Below are 23,568 nucleotides of genomic sequence, written 5' to 3' on the forward strand. Positions count from 1 at the left end.
CTTAATTAAATGAATTAAAATAGGATAAACTTATGAATTTTCTGATTTAAGGATTGTATACTTTAAATTTTAAAATGGCACAAAATTGCTGTTTAAATTGATGCACGTATGATCGGACCAAATTTATTTGTCCCTTAATTTAATAGTTATTAAATTTTTTTTATTAAAAATTAAAATAAAATATAAAATTCCTCAAATTTATTTAAATATATTTAAAAAATTGATAAATGCAATAAATATGCAATAATTTATTGGTTTAAAAAACTTAGATATAAACTTAAAAAATTGAGGTCTTGAAATTGAGGTTTTCTTAGGCAGTAGGGCTTGTATAAATTCCAGCTTCTAATTCGAATAAATCTGGCCCCTGGCAGCAGTTACTATGAGCGTCCAAGATGGCTCTAAGATTGCTCACCTCTAGAGCCAGAGTCTTGTGCTCTCTCTTCCATTCTCTCCACAGCCCCTGCTCTCTTCTTCGTCCTTGTTCTTTCTCTCTTCTCACTCCACTCAATGCGAACCAGCCTTTACCAGACCTTGTCAATGAGATCTCTCGCATTCTTAGTGACCACAGAAACCCCCACCACGATTTGGAGCTTTCTCTTACTACTTACTCTTCGAAGATATCCGCTGACTTGGTAGAGCAAGTCTTGAAACGCTGCAAGAATCTTGGATTTCCAGCGCACAGATTTTTCCTTTGGGCTAAAAGAATTCCAGGTTTTGAGCATAGTGCAGAAAGCTATCACATTTTGGTGGATATATTGGGTGCTAGTAAGCAGTTTGCTATTTTATGGGATTTCTTGATAGAAATGAGAGAATCTCGAGATTGTAACATAAGCCCACAAATGTTTTGGCTTGTTTTTAGAGCTTATAGTAGAGCTAATTTACCAGGTGATGCGATTCGTTCTTTTGATAGAATGGTTGAGTTTGGTTTAAAGCCTACCGTTAATGACCTTGATCAGTTGTTGTATGTGTTATGCAAAAGGAAGCATGTTAAGCCCGCCCAACAACTTTTTGACAGAGTTAAGCGTGAATTTGATCCTAAAGCGAAAACTTATAGCATTTTGGTCAGGGGATGGGGTGATATTGGTGAGTTAGAATCAGCATGGAAGGTGTTTGATGAAATGCGTGAAAAACAATCTACGGTGGATGTGCTTGCTTATAATTGCTTGTTAGAGGCTTTGTGCGAGGGAAGAAGAGTTAGTGAAGCCTATAGGATGTTTAAAGAAATGAGTTCAAATGGAATTGAGCCAGATGCTTGTAGTTATTCGATTTTCATTCGTGCGTACTGTGAGGCAAATGATATTCGTTCAGCTTTCAGACTGCTTGATGAAATGCGGCGATGTGATCTTATGCCTAATGTGTTCACTTTTAATTGCATCATCAAGAAACTTTGCAAGAATGACAAGGTAGAAGAGGCTTATCAACTTTTGAATGAGGTGATTGAGAGGGGAGGTAACCCTGATACCTGGAGTTACAATGCAATCTTAGCTTATCACTGTGAGCATTCTGAAGTTAATAGAGCCACTAGGCTGATTTCTAGAATGGTGAAAGATAATTGCTTGCCAGATCGACATAGTTATAACATGTTGCTCAAACTGCTGATAAGAGTTGGAAGATTTGATAGAGCAACTGAAGTTTGGGAGAGCATGCGGGAGAGGGGTTTTTATCCTTCAGTCTCAACTTATTCTGTTATGGTTCATGGTTTGTCCAAGAAAAAAAATAAACTAGAGGAGGCATGTAAGTATTTTGAGATGATGATAGATGAAGGAATACCGCCATATTCTTCTACTGTTGAGATGTTGAGGAACAGGCTAATGGGGTTAGGATTGTTGGATAATATTGAGATACTTGCAGGTAAAATGGAGCGAAGTACTTCTTGTTCAATACAGGAGTTGGCAAATGCTATGAGAGGCAGTAAGGTCCATTGGAGATCAAGAAATGAAGAAACAGAGTCTGAAAGTGACTGAAATTTTGGTGCCATCGATTATGATGCAGGCATTTAACATTTGAGCAGAGTCAAATCCTACTTCCCTCTGCTCCTCCCTTTGAACCAAAAGGTTAAAAAAAAAAAAAAATCCAGATTTTTGGTTTGATATCTCCTGTCAGTTGCCTTATCATGATTTTTGTGGTATGGGTAAATGCCATTACCATCTGACTTGCTGACCTTGTGGGAAATGGGTGAATATTTCTGGAACTACGTTGTATTTGTTTATTTACTAACTCTCCAAAAATCATATATATAGAAAGAGAGCTTTTTATCACTGCTTAATTTCATTTGAATTATTGTTGCTCCATGTAGGATTTTGAAGACGATTGAAAAGGCTTCATTCCTGATGATGTTGGCCTATTAATTGGCCAGGACCTTAGGCATTTTTTTGCGCAGTTGGTATACCAGATTCATTTTTAGAGACCACATAACTGAGTACGCATTGCTTTCTCTCATTAGAAACCTTTTATGTATACTGAGTTATTATTTTCTTGTCAAATGTCTAAATAAATTTGTTTATAAATTAAAGTATAATTTATGTTATTTTTTTTGTTACTTTAGTTATTTCAGCACTTTGTTTTCAACAGAAAAAAAAGGAAACAATGTGAAAAACACTGTGTTCAGTTGAGCGGTTATCCACCAGCCTTGCTTCTCAGCGGATCACGAGAAAAGGAAGGGGCTGGCTATCTTCCTCCCCTCCCCTCTCGATGACAAATTCCAGAAGAAGGATCTTTGTTATGGTCCATGGGATTATTGATAGAAAAGGAGCTCATCAGAGAGCTATTAACACTTATAAGAGACAGCTCTTACCACCTCAGACTCATTAACGAGAGAGAGAGTTTTAAATCAGTATCTGCATTGAAGCCAAAGATCAAATTTTGGTTAACAAAAAGAGGCGCAAAAGAAAAAAAAGTTTATTGTCAACTCAAGGCATTTATTGTTGGGGACAACAACAAAATAATAATAATAATAATGAGCCTAGGCACAAACCTGAATAATGCAAGGTGTAAAAAAAAATGAATAATTTATCAAAATTTAAATAATATTAGATGATTATTTAAATTTATCTACTTTTATAATTAGATAACTTTGGTGATACGATAAAATTCTATTATAAATTATATTTATTTAATGATTTTTTAAATAATTTTAAACAATATAATAATTAATTCAATGCTAATCATATAAATTTAATTTACCTTCATATCTATAGAATATATTTTACAATTTCAAATTTCAATTTTTAGCATCATCTGAATACCACCCTACTCCATTGATCATTTGTACTAGTCTACTAGACTTGATTGCTTAATGGAATCCTGATCAATAAATTGTGATGAATAGTTGCTAGCTTTACACATTAGCAAAGAAACTGTATTCATTGGCATCAACAACTATTTGTCTAATTGAAGAAATTGTACCCATAACTCCTAGTACTGAAAAGACTATGGCTATCAATGTGTTTCCCCAAAACATTAGTCCCTGCTTTGATGGCTTGAAAGTCACATTGTAGAAGACCACAGGTAAAATGAAGTCTAACGGTATGAATCCAAATGCTCCAATCACTGCATTGATATCTCCAAAGAAAGGAAACATGGCAGCAATAGTTGTGGCTATGACTACTGATAATGATCGGAATATTACCCTTGGAACCACATTCCGGATTGAGAACTGATCCCTCTTTGCATCTGCAAACTTTTGTTCAAGCACTTCATTTGTTGGTTGCAAGTAAACCTGCAACAAGTTATCCTCAATAGTTAAGTACACAGCCCGAGGCATATATGAATTTTATCTTTATAGGTTGTTGCTGGTGTTTGAACTCTTCAGAGTACATGTCAATTTATATGCTCTGGATTTGTTGCTGCTATAACAAATAAAAATGCCTAGAATTTTGAGGAGGGGTAATTTGTATAGATGGTACACCAACTTAGGGGTTACAGTAAAATGTTTGAATTTATTTTGTAACATAAAACCCCTCCAACTTTTATCTAAGTAATATAAAAGTCCATTTCACCTGCAATGACAGAATTCTAAGTTAATTTTTTAACTGTGACACTTGTTAAATTAAAAATATATATATTTTCAATGTGCCTATGTGCTACCTAAGGCTGTTGTTTCTATGTTAGAGCTATCTTCCATTATTCTTGTTGGATGTTCTTTCTTTTGACTTGCTTGATATATAAATTTCACGTTTTTACCAAAAAAAAAAAATTGAAGGGATTTTATATTACAAAAATGAAGTTTATATACTTTACCATTATAATCTACAGCCTCTAAGTTGATTTTTGGTCTTACCACAGTTACAGCTGCTACTTGTAGGAGGGTAAAAACATTGGTCATCAGGAGAATCCAAGTGGGTAATAGAGGCTTGTCATCGGGCATAAAATTCATTATAACTGTTCCCTTGGCCTGATTCCCAAATGCCCAATATCCAGAAATTGCTACACTGAAAAATGTGGTCACCACAACAGCATAACAGACTAGCAGGCCTTTGAACATTTTCCCCTTCACTGGAGGTGCTATTGTTGCCTACAAAGTGGGGCTTAAAGTACATTAGCAAATTATTTTCAGATACAATTGTTTTGATTAGCATGAACAAATATGAGTTTGTTTGATTTAACTGTTACAGATCATTGGTAGATGTTTCTGTTATTATGTAAAATAATTAGCAAGGGTATATATATATACTTTATTTGTTTTATTTTTAAAAATAGAAATATAATATAAGAATTAAAAATATAATTGTTTAAAAAATAAACTTAATAATGAATATACTAAAAAGAAAACCTGTATTTCAGGGATAATCCCATTCCCATATGTGGTAGCAATAATTGAAATTGCATTCAAAGATCCAAAGAGACGATTCCATCCTCTTCCATTGATAGAGTAGTCCTTTGCTTGTGCATTCTTTGCATACCCTGCCAGAGATTAAAGGACATGGAAAATAAAATACTTGAATTAAAAATTTATTAGTGCTCTTTAAAATCAAACCAAGCTAAGTTTTTAGTTTTCTTTTATACCGATGTAAAGAGAAGCAGCAAGAGCAAGAGCACTATAAGCAAGAGAAAGGAGTAAAGAAACAAGGTTGATGTGCCTGAGGGAGTGAAATGATGGAATTTGAGCTACCACTATCATCAGGATCCCAAAAATTGTCACAAATTGGTATAGCTCCATGTTTCCCTTAGAAGTAGAGAGCAAGTATATGAACTGCCAACCAAAAATAAATAAATTAATTAATTAATGAAAACAAAAAATAAAAATAAAAATAAATTAATTAATTAAATTCTTGCAAACTTCTTTCTTTCAAAGAAAGGGTTCAGGTTTTAGGAGAAATTAAACTATTGGCAAAATCACAGAAAACCAACCTTGAGGCTCTGCCCACCAAGAAGAATACAAGCAATAACAGCACCATAGCATACACCAAACTGGATTGGACCCACAAAGTATTTGCCCCATCCTGGTCCTATAACAAAACACACCATCGTCAAGATCAAGATCACAAGCTCAACCATATACAGCATGATTTACTTGCTCACCTAATATATCTTTAGCCATATCTCTGAACCTCAGTTGCCTATGCCCTAGCTGTGCATGGTGCTCAAGAACCAGTGACAGAAGATTGTATGAATAGAATGTCACAAGAGCTCCAATTGTGAGACATGCAACACCAGCAAGCCAGCCCAGCATGGAGAGAGCATAGGGCAGACTCAGAAGTGCTGGAGCCACTATTGAAGTAGTCAAGTGGTAGCCACAGTGCAGCCATGAACCTATGCAATCATGAAACAGGCACCACTTTAGGGTTTTGTTTTTTTTATAAATTTGGATGAGATGGTGTTGTTTTTTGTTAATGGGTTTTCGTATTACCTCTTGATTTCAACACAAACAAGGCTCCAGCATCAAGTTCTTTGGAGGAATTGGCTGCTGTGACTTCATCATTTTCAGAGGTTTCTATTGAATTTGGAAGATGGGTTGTCATGATTTCTCTATCTATCTTGAAGGGTAGATCACAAATTTCAAGGATGACATTAGAAATTTGAAAGAATATATCCAACCTCTTGTAATGATTTTTATTGATAAATTACTATAACATTTCTATATTATATCAAAATTCACTACTTAGTCCTTTTTTCTTAGTCACTCAAACTAAATCATCCCTATTTTTAATCCTGAATAAAATATTAATCAATTTATTTTAATATTAACTTGAGAGACTAAATTTAATTAATAGTTAAAATTATAGAGAGTAATAATACATAAAATTAAACAAAATGATATAAATATTTAGTTTAGAATAAGTTTACTAGCTTTTTTTTCTTTCAAAATGATAAAAATTTTAATTTCACAAAATATTTGTGATTAAGAAATAAAAATTAAATAGTTAATATTTTATGAAATACAATAATAATTCACTCTCTTATTAATAGTTGAAATTATTGGTTTGTCCCTACTTAGAAAGAAAATAGAGAGAAAAGACAAGAAGAAAACAACATAAAATCGGCCATTGGTGGTGTCAAGTGGATTTTACATGAAGTCTGCTTTGTAATTCTAGGTAAAAGGCATCAATCAACGGCAATTTGTAAAATACATAAAGCTTATTAATTTCATTTTCAGAAAAATAAATAAATAATTTGACACCCCTGATAAAATTTTTCAAGCGATCATAATGATTTTCAAACAGAGCAATATCATATATTAAGTTAATATTGCATTTTGTTAATATTTAATTTTAATTTTAATATTGCATTTTGTTAAATCTTATTATTATTTTAATATTATAATTACTATAAGCTACCATTATGAAAATAATTCAAATATTTACTTTGAGGGATCTAGAGATGACTAAATAGAAATCCAATGAGATATTTTCTTCCTTCTAAGGTGGAGGAAGAAAGTCATGAAGATGGCTAACTGTCCAACTGAAAAAGACCTAGTTAAATTGATAGTAAAAAAACCTATTGTCTGTATATTATGAGAAGCTATACTACTTACCTATTGCCATATTCAAGCATCTTTATGATGTGAGGGTTTAATTGGAGGATGGATGGCTATTAAGCTTGACAATTACTAATTCAAGGGGTCTAGATACCAACCTGCTTCCAACCAAGGGAGTGGGAGCTAAAGGACATTCTCTTGGTTTGTCAAGCCCTTATCTAAAGTGTTTAAGAACTAAGGGCAAAGGGGCTACTATAAGTCACTAGCCCCTAAACCTTTACCTAACCCCTGCCTGCAAACCTCAACCCTAATCTCTATTGCCAGTTCTACTAAATTGTTGGTCATGATACCAACAACTATTTCCGATTAAGGCATGAGATCCAAAACCTCATTGATTAGAAAAAGATAGCTGGACTTAGGTAGAAGGCCAAACACTCAAACTAACCCAATGCCTAACCACAGTATCCCACCACTACTTGGCCTAGACTGATAGGTTTAAAAGGGGATCTGCACTATGGATTTGAATAAAACTACAAGCTGGAAAGCACTTGGAACTTCACCCTTGCTTTTGTTTCTCTTTTTAATAATATTGTTTCTAATGTACTTGGCTATTATTAATAAGATGAAACTCTTCTTTTGCTTGCTTATTTGATGTTTGATTCTGATGGGCATGTGTATAAGATTCATGATCATTTTAAAATATCTTCTATTGATAGATTAGATTAAATCAATATTAATATATATACACTTGATAATCCAAAAGAATAAATCTGGCAAATGATCTCACTGTGTAAGAAAGAGAAAGACTCACAACATTATTAACTAAGTACCCAAATGCCTTTACTTGGTCCTAAAAAAATGCCTAGGATTGATAGAGACATAGTTAAGCATCAGGTTTCTACTTACCTTGATGGTGTTGATGAAAGAGATAGAACTACCATAAGACGATGAGCTAGACAGTTTACCCTAATTGAGGAGCAATTATATAAGAGATACTATGAAGGAATGTTACTGTTGTCCATTAATGACAAGCAAGCTGAGCAGATTATAGAAGAGGTACACGTTAGAAGTTGTGGTCCTTACATGAGTGAAAGGGTACTTGTAGAGAAAATCTTGAGAAGATGTCATGAATACGGATTGTGCCAAGTTCATTAGAAGATGTCATGAATACTAGATCCATGGGAATTTAAATCATGTACCTCCTAGTGAGCCACATAGTATGTCTTCACCTTAGCCTTTTTTTCTATATAAGGAATATATATCATCAGGAAAAGTACTCTAACTACACCTAATGATCATAAGTTCATTATAATGGCTTTCGATTACTTTTTCAAGTGCATAGAGGTCGAATCTTACAAGACAGTGAGGGTAAAATAGATGTCCAATTTCGCAACAAAGAATATAATATGCTAGTATATGTTACCTCATGAGATTATCTTTGATAATAGTACACAGTTCAAAGCTAAATTTTAGGATCTAGTCAGGGAATATCACATCCAGCTCTACAAGTCTTCTTCCCACAAGTTACAAACTAATAGGACAATTGAAGCAGTCAATAAAGACATTAAGACCATCCTTAGAAAGACTATGGAAAGATATAAAGATTATCCAAAAAATTTGTCTTATACTCTTTGAGAGTACAAAACAACAGCTAGGACATCCATTGGCACGATGCCTTTCTCTCTAGTTTATGGGACTAAAAATGTATTTCTAATCGAACCAAAAGTGAAATCTCTGAGAGTTTTCCTAGAGGCTAAGATCCTGGAGAATGAATGTGTCTCTTCTAGATGAGAAAAGACTTCGAGCTCTACACCACATGCAGGCCTATCAGAAGAAGATAACATAAGCCTTTAATAGGAAGGTAAAGTAAAAGTCGATCAAAGTAGGAGATTTGATGCTTAAGAAAGCAAGGTCGGTGTAATTAGATCCCTACGGAAAGTTCAACTCAAATTGGGATGGTCCTTATTTAGTCAAGCAAATCTTGCTTGATGATGTAGTTAGGTTGTCTGATTTGGATGATGGCGAATTTCAAGAGCCTATCAACCTAGACAAGTTGAAAATGTTTTTTGTATGGGGATGCTTGATTCAAAGGACGATCCATGCAAATTTTAGGGTAAAAGAAAGAAAAAGCAAAAGAAAGAAAAAAGATGAAAGAAAATGAAAATAGCTAGGCTGAAACTCACAAAGGGTAGTTTAGATATAATGAGAGCGAGAGAAGATATAAATATAAAACCTGAAAGGGGCATTCAATATGTTATGGGATCTAAGAAAAGTTGGATGTATCCTATTTAATAAAATTTGTATATGTATTCATAATATTTATTTTGGTGATCTTTTTTTATAAGTATTTTATTTTCCAGAAAGGATCAACAATAAGGTAAGCAGACAAAAAGTAAAAGTATATTCAGTATATTGAAAGTATCTAATTAGCCTAGAAGAAATTATTCAAAAAAAAAAAAGAGAAAAGTTTTCCGATAAAAGAAGAAAAGAAAAGAAAAGAAAAGAAAAGAAAAGAAAAGAAAAGAAAAGAAAGATAAAGAAAAATCTTGTTGAGTTGAAAACTCGAAAGGGCAGCTCAAAGAAAGTCAAAATTCATAGTGCAAAGAAAAAAAAGAGAAGTATGGGCTAAAGATTCATCATGCTCTGATAATTTATTATTTGAGATCTCTTCCATGACTTGATCGAAAGTTTTGGACGAGTATCTCCCAAAAGAAATATCCCTAGTGAGCAAGGAATGGCAAAAAAACATAAAAAAGAGTGCTATTGGTTCGAATTAATTTTTTTGCATTACGATTTATAGAAAAATAAAAAATTCCTTAGCGTAGGATATAAAAAAACTTAGAAAATTAGAAGAGAAATTAGAGAGAAGAATCCATAAAATAGAAAATGGAGGTTTTCAAAACAAATCAGAATTTCCAAAAAATCATAATCATGTTTTCATGTAAGACCACAGGTATGGCCTGAAGCACGAGATATGTTGTGCAAGGCATCACATATATGCATTAGTATATCACTTATAAATGTCTAAGGTATAGAATGTATGCATCACTATAGGACTTTAGCTATACCTATAAGACATAGATGATATATATCGATAGCATCTAGACTCAAGATAAATAGTCTAATTTGTTGTTGAATTGTATGAGTGTCTGATTCTCCTTCATGGGAGATACATATGAAACCTAGGAGAACCTAGGTGTAAATTCTCAAAATCATAAATTATACATTTATATTGCATTTTTTTTAGGGTTCTAAGGTACAAAACACACCTTAATGTTTCTCCATTAGACTCAGGATAGATAGTCTAGGTTTTATCGAACTACGTGAGGATCTGAGTCTCCTTCATGGAAGATGCATAAGAACCTGAGAGAATCTAGGTGCAAATCTTCAAAGTTACAAATTATATAAATATTGCATTTTCTCAAGAGTTCTAAGGTATAAAGCACGTCTCAAAGTTTCTTCATTAGACTCAGAATAGGTAGTCTAAGATTTATCAAAAAACTATATGAGAGTTTGATTTTTCTTCATAGGAGATATAAAGAAAATCTAGGAGAACCTACATGTGAATCCTCAAAATCACAAATCACATAATTATATTTTTTTTTTCGAGAATTCTAAGGTACTGAGCACGCCTTAGAACTTCTCTCCCAGATTCGGGATAGGTAGTCTAGGTTTTTTCGAACTGTATGAGAGTTTGATTCTTCCATAATGAAAGACATGTAGGAAGACTTGGAGAACCTAAATGAAAACCTCTTTAGGCATAATTATATTCATAATTGAGTCAGTTGCATAAGTTCTGACTTGATTTAAGCAAACTGAGCAAGTCATAGAAGATGGCAAGATTAAAGCTCATGTTGCATTTTGATATTTTCACGAAGCTTGAACATCATCTAACTTTTACCAAAGTGGAGGAAAGTTGAACAGCATGTATATACATATATGAAGTAGTGATGGTCTGATAATGAGAATTAATTATATCAGAGTTCTGTCATGCTTAAAATTAACTTTTAGAAATTTAGAGAGATATTTTATGTTAAAAATAAAAAATAAATTAAGCAATAAAATTAACTTATTTTTAATCACAAAATTAAATAAAAATAAAAATTAAAAAATTAAAAATAAAGATATAGATAATTGGGACTTTTCCCTTCTTTCTAAACCTTCTCAAAGGGATAAAAGGATCAAAATTGGGTATTAGAAATCGATGGGCTTGTCATGGGAAAGAGAGGAGGCCGAATGGGTTTGGCCACCCGTTAAAATTAAAATGACAATTAGAAAGATTTAAGGGGGTTTGATTAGGAAGTAGTTGGATTAAAAATCAAGCGAAAAAATCAGCCTATATTCTTCAAATAGGCGCCGGCTAAGCTTGAATTAAGCGTGGATTTTAATTTCTCTTTTGTACTCTCATCTATTTAAGTCTTTTTTTTTTTTTTCTCCAAAAACTCTAACAAGTATTTTTCTCCTTCAACTCTTTATAGTTGTTGGCTCCCTACTCCCTAAAAGCTCTTAAAATTCTCTTAGTTGCTCCCAGAAAAATTAAGAAGCCTCCCTTCTTCTCCTCCAAGCCGCTGACCCTCATTAATTCTTTTTAAATTATTTTTTAAAGGTAATCTATTGAAATAAATTATTTCATGGTATAAAAATATTTTATTTGTATGATTTTGAATTGATTTGAGTGTTGGATATCATCACATTAATTTTAATATGAAATTTAAGAACAACACAAATTCTATACATAAAGTACGTGAGTAATTAAATATATTCGATATTTTCATTTTAATTGAGCAAAGTTGTGCCTTTTTAAGTATTTTTATTATATTTTTCATGGAATTCTCTTCGACTTACATATATAATTTATATTTTTTTATATTGAATTAGTTATGAATTTTTAAAATTATAAAGGTAAATTTAAAATTTTTATCAATTATAGTGTAGTACCTCAAATTTCAAGAACCTATAATTTGGACTCTTGATTATCAAATTAGGTGATTTTTGAGTCTAAAATTAATTTTAAAATGTTTACAATAACTTTTATGTCTTGAGTTTTTTACATTTTTTACTTTAAATTAATACTATATTATAAATAAAATTAATATATAGATAGCACCAGTGCAATGGAAATATTTCAAAAAATACAAGTTTTTGCTATTTTTACTTTTTTTTTTCTTGCATTCTATGTGTTTATAATATCTCCATAAATTTTCATTATTTTTTAAGTATATTTGCTATTTTTCATTGAATTTTAACTTTTGATGCTAGATTTATCAAAATTAAGAGAATTTTTAATAAGTCTAATTTTTATGTTTTTGTGTTTTTAGCTATTTGCTTCTATTTTTTTTATATTTTAATATTTAAGTTTATATTATTAACTTGCACTTAAATATTAAAATAACTAGGAGATGGATGTAGGTAAAATGTCAATATAAATAATTGGGTAAAATTTCATTAGATTTTTATTTTGTAAATTACTTGCTCCAAAAAGAAGAATATTGTTTGGCCATAGGAGTTTGGAAATTCAAACTTTAGGACTTTAGTTGGAATTTTGATTCTTCAGTTTTCTACTTTAGATGCAAATGAGCTAGATCTAATCAATAATGGAAAAGAAAATTCTGAAATGACAATATCTTCTAAGCTTGTATGTTCCAGTGATGGCCTAAGTAGCAGCATATGCATATTGACCAAAGATTTAATCTTGTAATTATTCTAATCGTTCTCAGAGAAGAATTTTTTTTTTTGGCCAAAAAATGAATGTTATGAAGGTCCTTTTTTTCAAATATAATTGTCCTTAATTCAACAGACTTTTTTTTGAAAAAAAAAAAACTTAAAATGCAATAGCTAAAAAATTAAAATTTGATGACCCATTAAGTCAATAAGCTAATATATTACATTAAAATTGTTATTATGTTACAAATTCAAGGATCAAATTATGGAGTCCAATATTAAAAAAATAAATTTCAATTTCACTGAGAATGTAGATATTCTGAAGTTTATACAAGCCAGCAGGGAGAAATTTTACTCTCCCATAGTTTCTTTTACTTGGAGAAGATGACAAAATTGGCAAAAATCCAACGAATATTTCATCTTACAAATCAAAAGATTTTCGCAGAATTGAAAATCCTACCAAAAAATAATAATACTAATATCATGAGTTTAGTTTCAATTTGGTTCTCCACATCTCTCCAATGACCTTCTTAGGTGTTGGATCATCCGGACCTCTGTCTCGTTGCCCAGATGTAAAATACAACCATCCGTTCCACAGTCCAACCAGTGTGGTTTTCACACGATACGGAAGTTTTCCGATGACTGACCATTTCTGCAAACATTAATTTATCATCCATGCGTCCAAAATTCTAATACCAATCTAAGAAGAAACAGAAACAAATGTGGCATGGCCAAATTATGTGTTAAAAAACAAAGGAGCAAAAGTGCGAGTTCATGCATAACTATGCATTTAGATAGCCGATTGAAAGACCAAAAGCTCTAGTAGGAAACTAGCCAACTTGGATATTTGATTAGATTCCATAATATACTGTTTCTGCAATGAAGTAATCAGTAATGGGTTTATTTGATTTTATTTATTCTTATTACAACAGACAATATGAGTGGCAACTAGTAAAATAACGGCAGAGGGAGATGAGGAGGATAAGTGAGGAAATGAGAGGGGTCTGGGTATTTTTATCCAAAAGTTCTGTGGAATTCCATCTATTCTGACCGAATTTGGTTTACTAATTTTGAGTTCTGCATAATTGAATTGTATTGTTGTTGTTATTGTTTTTTCTTTTTGGTTCCAAACACAAATTTGGAATCTGAAATGAATTATAATTCTGCGGGCATCATACATCACCACTATGAGCGGATGAAGGAAGGAATTTCTTACCAGTGTAACTAGGTTAAACTGGAAGACTTCACCAACTAGGACCATCCTTTTCGTTATGGGGTGCTTATCTGTGGTGCCTCCAACAATAACAAGTGAATTATTAACAATCACCCAAGCAAATTCAATGTGAGAATCAGGCTTTGGCATAGGAGGTAAGGCTTTCCACTTCATGTCATCATCCAGCATGTAAACATTGTCAAATACTACCTGAAATCATATGAATCGTGGGCATAAATTTTCAGATATATTAAAAAGGGAGCAAGGGTAACAAATTACAGAGTTGATAAAAATGCAACACCATTTTGTGACTAAATTAGGAAGCAATGAATTGAGAGGACTTCAGAAAAACAGTATCCAAATTCGTTAATTTGATATAGTAAAAACCAGGTAGCTTATGGATTTAGGAACACTGCTGAACCGCGAGAAATTTCTACTATGATGTGTTAATTTTAAACAACATTTCTCACACTTTTTCTTTGGTCTCTTGCAAAGCGAGGGATATTACACATACCCTTATAGATAAACCAAGAAAATCCTGAAATAGCTTGCCTACAAAGAAGCCAATTACAGTCTGGACAAATTGTAAGGCAAAAGAGAACTAGTTTTGTAGATGTACACAACCTAGCCAAAAGAACTAGTCAATTTACCTCATTCCTTCGGGAGCACTTGAAAATAGGTGATCCAGGTTTTGCCATAAAATCTCCTTCTTGACCACCAATGATATAAAGCCGATCATCAAACACAACACAAGCCCTACATAAAAATATTATTGCACAAAAGAATTAAAATTTGGATATCATTTGCCAAACAGGAAAGGAAACATTCACATGAAAACAAAGTGGTAGATTATCATGGAAGATATGCATATTACTAGGAGTAGACTCACTTCTTGAGAACATTGTTGACATTACACATATATTTATTTTTTAATACCTTTAGTGCTCTTTCAATCACCAAAGAAAATATTGTTGATCTATGGAGACATAAATAAAGAACACATGAAGTAAAGAGAGAGAAGGTCATATAACAAACGCTAACAGATAAGTATAGATACAAATTGTTTTCTTCTGAATCAGATATATAATTAATAGCTTACCATTGATATTCATTACACTAAAAAAGAAAAAGTAATATTTGACAACCAATAAAAAGGTAATATTTGATGTCAGAAGAATGGACAGCACCCTTAGCTCATGGGTTGCAGCAAAAAGAAAGATATAATCTATTACAGCAACTTTTGAAAGTAAAGCAACCTTGAAGATATCCAATTAAGCCACTCGTTGCTAAAGAGAAGTAAAAGGAACACAAGGCATGAGAAAGAGAATATAGATTGAAATACTACAACATGTCCCAAATATATTTCAACCAGAGACATTTGAACTTATTAGATTTAAGTACGCAATTATCCAAAGTTCTAAGTCACCAATAATGCAACTATTTCACATGACAACTAAATGCTTAAGGTTGAGAGACACATTCACATGCATAGAGAATTTGAAATTAAATGTTCTTTAGCACGTCAGTAACCCGTTAATCAAGTGTATATGGTTGGAACAAGGAGTTAGGAAATTCACAGCAACTTGCCCTTAGCCTTTGTGCATTAAAAAAAGGTGTAGTTTTGAAGTTTGGCAAAAAAATTTTCCACAAAAAGCTAAAAGCAAACCTTAAATTATCTCCTTGCTTCATTGGCAAGGTTCAAAATGATGACTTTGACAAAACAATGGCAATAATGAATTGTAGGTTTTGAAAATACTTGCTTAGTGAACAGTTGCTTCAAATCATAAGGCGCTGTTGAAATTTAGAATAATATAAATGGAGAAAATAATAAAAGGAGGAATTGTGTGGTTTAGCTATGGAGAGCCTACATCCACACACACACAAAAAAAAAAGCCCAAAAGATTACATTTCATTCACTTGTTTCATTTACATAATACACAAGAGTCAAGAGTCAATATTTATAATGATATATACAAGAAATCTATGAAATCCTATTAATCACTCCTTAATACACGCAGCATTAATCAAGCTAATGATTTTGCTAATCAAAACATGATTTCCACAATGATATATATCCCTTGAATTAAGGGAAATCCCTATCAATTTCAACATGCATAACTACTAACATTTATTAATGCAACAAAAAGAAATACTTGGATTCTTTTCATGTAGGATGTTCCACAAACCTATGAGGACCTCCACGAGGTATTGGTATCTCTGTCCTCCACTCATTTTCTAATGCTTTGCCATCTTTTACAGCAAGACTCCAATGCTCAAATGCTGGAGTGTGCCGATTTTCCTTGCTGCCACCCATCACGTGGAGTCTACCTCTCCAAAGCTGAGTAGCAGGTGCATACCTGAAAATAATCATATTAAGAACTTCATGAACAACAATTGGTGAAATCAGGAGGCAAGAACTAATTTAGTTAAGATATTTAGGGAGGGCAATGGAAGTCCAATAACATTAAGTAAGTTCAGTGTAAAATAAGCAACCACTATTAGGAAACTTCCCTTCCATGCCTTTTTATCAACTCTCCATAAAGGCAAATTTAATCGTTTAAGAAATAAACCAACAAAAGCTTCATTCATAAACAGGGTAGCAACAACTTATGACAGTGGCCAAGACACAACAGTAACAATACATCAAGGAAATTGCTCTCCATTTTCCTTCCACAAAGTGGTTGATAAATGCTGCTCATTTCGACAATGACATGATATGACAAAAGAATTACTTTACAAAACAGAATCTAGTAAAGTGAAGAGAAAGCGACCTCAAGTTGAGGGATTTGTACCACAATAAGAAAAGAAATAAACTCCTAAAATGCAAATTCCCTCAAACTTCACCACGGAGGAAGCAAGTTAGTAAATTTTATTTCAACTCATCATCAGCAACAAGCACCAATTATGCCACATCTAGAACATTAAAAGATGAAAAACTACCAGTCCCTAGAAGCATAGTGTAACCATGGTTGGGATAGGAAGTACTCAACTAATAATATATCACAATGGTAATGCCTATCTATATTTTTTGCAACAAACAATAGTTAGAATTTCATCTTGTTTCCTAAAGAGTATATCAGAGAATTCCCCTAAAATAACTATGACAAATTCTTCAAAGTGATTTTTTACAGCTTGACGTAGCGAGTGATTTGTTCAAAGAATAATATGCCAAGGACAATCTGATCAAGGAAAAAAGAACAAATATATTTTTTGTCTCTAGTATGTTCAATAATATCTTTTAGAACTTTAAATCATGGTTTTAGATAAAATAACAGCCATTAGTTATAGGTTTTTGGGCCTTCCATTACAATGGCACCCGTTATTTAAAGGCAAAGGAAAAATTATTCTCATAATGACTATTATGCCCATTACTGGGTGCACAGGAATATATCTCCTTTGAATTTAATCTAACCATGTAAACAATATATCAAAGGAAGCTGAATCTTTAATTACACTTGAAGAATAATACATCATAAATCAAGGAAGCTCTAAGAAGGATAAGCAAGGTCAAGCATGTTGTATAACATAACCTTATTGAATGAAAGCTGAAAGATAAAATTCCATAAACTATAAAATACATGGGTTTTATATGGTTTTAATGGGAATAAAATTACAAATCCTAAATTAAATAGGAATACATCTCTATCTATTGGTTCAAGAAGGTATTCTAAGCAAAATAGGAAACTTGAACAACAAATGAAAATCAATAAAAATCCAAATCTGAAGTGCAAAATCAACACGGCCTGTGTTCGACAAAACAGCTAGGCCATGTAGTCCAATGGAGCAACAGGCAGAGGCTGAATTACACTTGCGTGTGGAATCACATGAGTACATCATGTGATTCTCTGGAATTCTGGGTCTCTTCAAAAAGGCTGGTCTGCGTGCTTCTCTAGATTCTATATTGCCCATTGCCCTCTTCATAGGATTAGACACAGCTAGGCCAAGTAGAACCTCCTTGAGGCAAAGCTTAACCATTTAGTTGCTATAACGTCATTTGATGACTCATCGAGTAATCTGAATGAAGAAAAACTATTCCATTGAATTCTTCATTTCAGTCTTATTTTTCTATTGATTTGATGCAAGTTCCTAATCTCTACCAGTTTAACAAAAGGCGAGGACAAGCAAGAATTTAGGTGGGGAATTAGGGTGTATACCATATTGAAGAATGGAATTATGAAGTGAATAACAAAAAGGATTATGGGTTGTGAACAGTCAAATAAAAGGTATAGGATTCACATCCAAGGTTTCATAAGCATCACAAATTCAAACACTGGAACACATTATTGCTAAAATTTGTCATTGATCAGAAACTGTGAAACAACATTACAAAACATAGGTATTTGTAGATTCCAAAAAGTAGACCTAGATTTTAAAGAATTTGGACTCCCAAAAAGCAACCCTCAACCAACAAGGACTCTAAATTAAAGACTCCAGAAATCAGGATAAAATTCCAACAATTTAGTAACTGCAAAATATCTTTATAGCAAATAAAGGACCAGCAGCTAATATTTTAAAACATTAACTAAAAATCTAAAAGAACTCGAAAACACACTATGATTTCCCTAATAAGCTCTATGAAAACTGAACCATAATCCTCAGCCTCTTGAGTATCTGAATGTCAATTTTCTTGATATTCCTCATCTGCATCACATTCACGAATGACAGTCTTAGCAGAGCAAACTCAATTTGGTATTAACAAAGAACTGGAGCTACGAAAGCGTGTAAATACAGGCACCAGAACAAATCATAGGAAGGTGGTGGCGCCACTGACTGAAAGAAAGTTGGAAGAAAAAAAAATTGAGATTTTTGACACATCCATTGTAGAACAGTAGATACACCAGTTTAGAAAGTGAAGAATATTGAAGTTGTAGGATATAAGAAGTCAGAGGCAGGCCTTGAATGACATGGGAAGAAGTAGTTAGAAAGGATTTAGCATTATATCTTTCTACAGATATATGGCCTTCAAGTGGAACAGAAAAAACTGGATGTATATAACAGATCACAACTAATTTAGGATTGCAAATTAGTTCAGTTGAGTTGCATATAACATTCAATAAATGCAGTGCTTGTGCTGCTTTTTGTATGATGTTTGAATTGTGGTTTATAACCAATTTGGCAGTAATAATTAAGAAATGTCTATCCAAGAAAGTTCAGAATTCAACATCTTTCACATTAAAAAAATAAGAACACACTGCTGAGAGCTAATGTGTTATCAAAACAAAATCTTTAACATGTGAGTTTCATTAGCAAAATATAGGTCATTTCCATCTAAGTTTAGACAATCACATACCTAGGTACTGGTAGAGGTAGCATATCCCGCCACTGCTTTGTCTCAGTATCCAACACAAATGTCCGGGCCGTTGGCCCTCTACATTGTGGACCATATTGTCCTGTGACAATATAAATGTATCTACCATCTGTCACCATTCCCAAGTGTGAATGTGCCATTTCTTTGGGCATATCAAATCTCCCTCCCCATGTGTTATCCGTAAAATTGTAAATATCAACATGTGAATGCACCTGTTAAATATAAACATGGAAAAGAAACAGGAAATAATAGGAGTGTAAATTTATTGGCTCAACTAGTTAAGACTAGAAATACCACAGTATATATATAATCTACTACTTCAATAAGTATATTATTTAAATAATGTGTGCATAGGGTTTTCAAATAGCTCCGACTCATTTTGGAACACACAATTGAAGTTAGACAAGCATTAAGAGAAAACAAGCTAATAGACTGATAGCCTCAAGAAGTTTTCTAGTCTTTACTAATAGAACATGCAAACTAATTCTAACCAATCTAAACCACAAATTAATAAAAACTTCTCTTCAATATTTAATCATAATCCTTTTCTATTTCTCTCACTCTTTCAATGAATTAACATATGTGATAAGAACATTTTAGGAGAAGGAATTATAAATTTCATTTTTTATTATTTTCAATCATAATATCCAACTGAAGTTTCAGCATTAACATATAGCATATGAAAAGAATTCATATATTAATGATTTCCTCTATAAAACTCATTTACAAAAGTAATGAACAATTTGTTTGCTTGGAATTGAAAAGCATTCAGCAAAACAATCTTGTCATTAACTCAGCCACAGAGAAGAGTAATAATCAACAAGACAGAAATTTTCTCACATAATCGATTGTTCCATATCCAGCAAACACGTACAGGAGATTCTTAATCTGTATTGCTGCCCCATCTAGACGAGGCACAGGTGCAGGAGCCATTTTATCCCATTTTAATTCTGGTGCAGGCAAATCAGCAAATGTTGCTGATAGGAATCTATCAGGAATGTCCTTATCTTTGCCCTTCTTCTTCTTCTTTCCTTTGTCAGCTTCTCCCTATTATAACAAGACTTCTGGGTTATTCTAAGTTCTAACATAAACAAGAATTACTTAATAATTTCAGACCTGCTAAGATTATCATACTCTGAAATATAAGGTACAAATCAATATAAACAAAAATGAGCACTGCAATAACTTCCTAAGATATGACAGAAGGCTACAGCAACTGCAATAAACTGCATTGGCTGCCGTAAACGCCCCCTTACAACTCTATTGCAACAATGATCACAAAATCCAATATCATAATTAAATTTCATTTCTTTATCAGATCATCCCATTCTCACAAAGAAATAAGATATGTCTGGAATGAGAAAAGAAAATACCCATGCGCAAATATTTCGTTGTACAAGGTGACAAAGCTAATCCAATCAGGCGAAATGACCAGATTACTAACTTAGTTAACTTGGTTAACCTCATTCAGATCAGCAAACTACGAAATATCTGAAGAAACTAAATTCTGGGTTTTATCCATTGTTAACATTGCTTGCTACTCCTTGTCACTTACCAGAAGTCGAATCAAAAGAACGAATGCAACCATACAAATCCTAACATCAAATCAGAATTGGTAGCAAGCAACTGAAGCAGCAGCAACTGAAAAAAGAAAGGAAATAATACCTTAGGGGCTGGAAATGTAGCATCTGAGAATGGATCTTCCGTTCTGGGGATGATTAAATTGGTTAAAGAATTATCAACAGACCAATTGGAGAGACGGGGAGAAGAAGCCCAAAGATAATTAGCGATAACACCAAACCCTAACAGTCCCACACACACTAACACCAATCTAACGGATTTCTGCTTCCCTGCTGTCCGTACCATCTCAACTCACCATCTACTCTCGCCTCTGGTTTCGTATGTGTTAATCGGACAAGGATTTTTTTCTTTTATTTTAACATTTAACAAAGTAAACTTAGGTATTATGGATATGAGCTGTTAATTTTCATACTTATGGTGTAAGCCACTAGCTGGAGGGGAAAAGAGGCAATGGTATTAAGGCAATATGCATCAACACGGTAGACATGCACTCATATGACGCGACTTAATTAGTAATGTAAATGAGTACGGCATCATCAAAATTGCACAACCCGTGATTGAAAAATTATTTTAATCTATTCGAATTCGTTTTAAATTTTATTATTAAATAAAATTTAAATTTATTTAATTGTATATATTTTAATTAATAATTTATATAAAATATTTTTTTCAATGATTTTCATTTAGAAAATTTAATATTTTTGAAAAAATATTTAATATTTAATTTTTAATTTTAAATGAAAACGTATAAAAAAATTTATAAGTATTATTATAAAACTTATATATTATATTAAATTAATTATTTAAATAAATCGAATCCAATAATAAATATTCAATATATAAAGTCGGTTTTGAATCTGTGTTAATTTTTAAATTCAAATTCATTATAAATGTAATTATAACTATTCCAAATCATTTTATTAAAATTCGGTCGAATTGAATATCTAAAAATTTTGACTTTTGTAAATAGTACTTAATAGTGATGGTTATCATTTAAGTGCAAGTTAATATTGCATCATCAATATTAATATTAATGTTTATTTTCATACACAAACTCAAAAATATTTGGGTTCATCTTTTATTAGCATAATCTTTTCTTTCTTTGGGCAGTATAAATTTCTTTGGGCAGTATAAAGAGAAAGAAAAACTCAATAGTGCAAGTTAATAGTACTTAATAGGGATGGTTGTCGTTTAAGTGCAAGTTAGTATTGCATCATCAATATTAATATTAATATTTATTTTCATACACAAACCCAAAAATATTTGGGTTCATCTTTTATAATCATAATCTTTTCTTTCTTTGGCCAGTATAAAGAGAAAGAGAAACTCTTTTTTTTCTTACTATTTTATGCGGCTTAGTTTGTTTGTTTTTTTACTGTTTCTTTTGGGTAAAGGGATGGCCATCCATCTTCACCGTCTCAAAAGTGAGTTTTTTTTCTCCTCACCTTTAGGTGACGTTGTAAATATATTTTTTTTATTTCTTCTATAAATTTAGGCATCTTAGTGAGGGTTTTTTTAGATATGTTTGTTTTCTAATTCTTTTGCATAGTTTTTTGTTGGTTTCTCCATGCATACAAGTGGAGATTTACCAATTTGTTGAGATTACTTTTCTAAATATATGGGGAGAGTAGATTTGAGAAAACATGGGTGATTTGCACTTTGGAGTCTCTGCTTTTTTGGATCGAAGTCCTTCTTCATCTATTTTGGACTTACTTGGTATTTTTTTTTACCTATTTTTAGCTTTTTAAGAGAACATCTATTTTATAAAATTAATCTTAGAAATCTCTCACCGTCCCTATTTGGTTTCTTATTGATTGATCCTAAGAGCTACTAACGCCTACAAACCCTTCATGCATTCTCTTTATGACTTAGGCGAATATTGAGTACGATAATTTCTTGTTGTATAGATTCTCTTAGATTTGATGATTTATTTTATTAATGATTTTTTCCCTCTCTAGGTTCCGACGATTGTGTCCTTGCAGTGGCGGACCTAGGAGAGTATTTCTCCCTTAACAAGTTAGGATTTCTCCTTTTAGCTAGGCTATATTATATTGTACGCTTGGACTAGTTTCTTGAGCTTCTCTGTTTCCCTTAGGTTGTTTGTTTCTTGGGCTAAAACTTTTCTCTTTTTTTTTTTTGTGATTGTGAGCTTTTTATTATTATTATTACTTAGACTTTTCATGATATGTTATGTAATTTATACTCCTAACTTTTGAGCCTTTTTTAATAAAATTTATCAAATAAAAAAACCAAATATTTTTTAAGTGCATAAAGAAATAAAATCTTAGACCTTAAATATTAAAAATTTTAAAATACAAAAAGAGAGTTTTAAGGGCAAAAAGACTAGAAACGGTTATAATATTTAAGGACTTATTTTTCAAATTATTTAAAACTTATTTGTTAATCAAATGATGTAAACTCCTAGATTTTGTACCATTTATATATATATACATTTGAAATAGTTAGGACCCGGTGATGAGAATCGCACCAAGTCCCAACATATGTGAATTGATGTGAAGAGCTCCTAAATAATATTTTATGCCATAAAAAAATACATAAATAAAAAACATAAAAATAAAAAAATTGAAAAATGAGGTGAGAAATTTAAAAATAATGAGAATTGGACTTCAACCCTAGGCCATCTAGTCAAGGGCATTTTCATGGGCCTCTTTTATTTTTCTAAACCTTTTTTCATGAGATATAATATCCATTTGAGTTGAAACATAGAAGGTTGACTGAATGGGCATTATTCTTTAGCCCATTTGGCCAACCAAGGTACATAAAATCTCAATTTTGATTTTTATAAAATTATGGAGATCTTGTGATAAATAGTAAAAATAAAATTAAAAGCCAAGTCGGTCTAAAAAACTCTAGGATGGCCGACTAGCA

At 32.2% G+C, this 23,568-nt stretch overlaps 3 protein-coding genes across 7 annotated transcripts; 1 reads left to right on the forward strand and 2 right to left on the reverse strand.

Annotated features, from left to right (window-relative positions):
• The first annotated feature begins 339 nt into the window (after positions 1-339).
• Positions 340-4,685, forward strand: LOC110625151 (pentatricopeptide repeat-containing protein At1g52640, mitochondrial). Of its 4 annotated transcripts, XM_043961255.1 has the most exons (4): positions 340-2,175; positions 2,297-2,419; positions 2,546-3,740; positions 4,285-4,685. In XM_043961255.1, the coding sequence occupies exon 1, from the start codon at positions 393-395 to the stop codon at positions 1,962-1,964; it is 1,572 nt and encodes a 523-aa protein (XP_043817190.1). In that variant the 5' UTR covers positions 340-392; the 3' UTR covers positions 1,965-2,175; positions 2,297-2,419; positions 2,546-3,740; positions 4,285-4,685. The 4 variants fall into 4 exon arrangements, with proteins under 4 accessions (XP_043817190.1, XP_021626392.1, XP_021626393.1 ...); XM_021770700.2 differs by having other exon boundaries at positions 2,546-4,685; XM_021770701.2 differs by lacking the exon at positions 2,546-3,740.
• On the reverse strand, positions 3,296-6,067 carry LOC110625152 (GABA transporter 1). The gene is made up of 7 exons (XM_021770703.2): positions 5,849-6,067; positions 5,521-5,751; positions 5,350-5,447; positions 5,005-5,191; positions 4,772-4,902; positions 4,280-4,513; positions 3,296-3,718 (listed from the first exon to the last, which is right to left on the reverse strand). Exons 1-7 carry the CDS (start codon positions 5,958-5,960, stop codon positions 3,338-3,340), a joined length of 1,374 nt encoding a protein of 457 aa, XP_021626395.1. The 5' UTR covers positions 5,961-6,067; the 3' UTR covers positions 3,296-3,337.
• Positions 6,068-12,855: 6,788 nt separating this feature from the next.
• Positions 12,856-21,143, reverse strand: LOC110625352 (kelch repeat-containing protein At3g27220). 2 transcript variants are annotated; one of them, XM_021770973.1, is made up of 7 exons: positions 20,764-21,141; positions 19,939-20,145; positions 19,081-19,310; positions 15,977-16,147; positions 14,441-14,546; positions 13,794-14,000; positions 12,856-13,229 (listed from the first exon to the last, which is right to left on the reverse strand). In XM_021770973.1, the coding sequence occupies exons 1-7, from the start codon at positions 20,962-20,964 to the stop codon at positions 13,059-13,061; spliced, it is 1,293 nt and encodes a 430-aa protein (XP_021626665.1). In that variant the 5' UTR covers positions 20,965-21,141; the 3' UTR covers positions 12,856-13,058. The 2 variants fall into 2 exon arrangements, with proteins under 2 accessions (XP_021626665.1, XP_043817180.1); XM_043961245.1 differs by having other exon boundaries at positions 13,165-13,277; positions 20,764-21,143.
• Positions 21,144-23,568: the final 2,425 nt, after the last annotated feature.

Source organism: Manihot esculenta, chromosome 10 (genome assembly GCF_001659605.2).
Source record: "Manihot esculenta cultivar AM560-2 chromosome 10, M.esculenta_v8, whole genome shotgun sequence".
In the NCBI taxonomy this organism is placed as follows: Eukaryota; Viridiplantae; Streptophyta; class Magnoliopsida; order Malpighiales; family Euphorbiaceae; genus Manihot; species Manihot esculenta.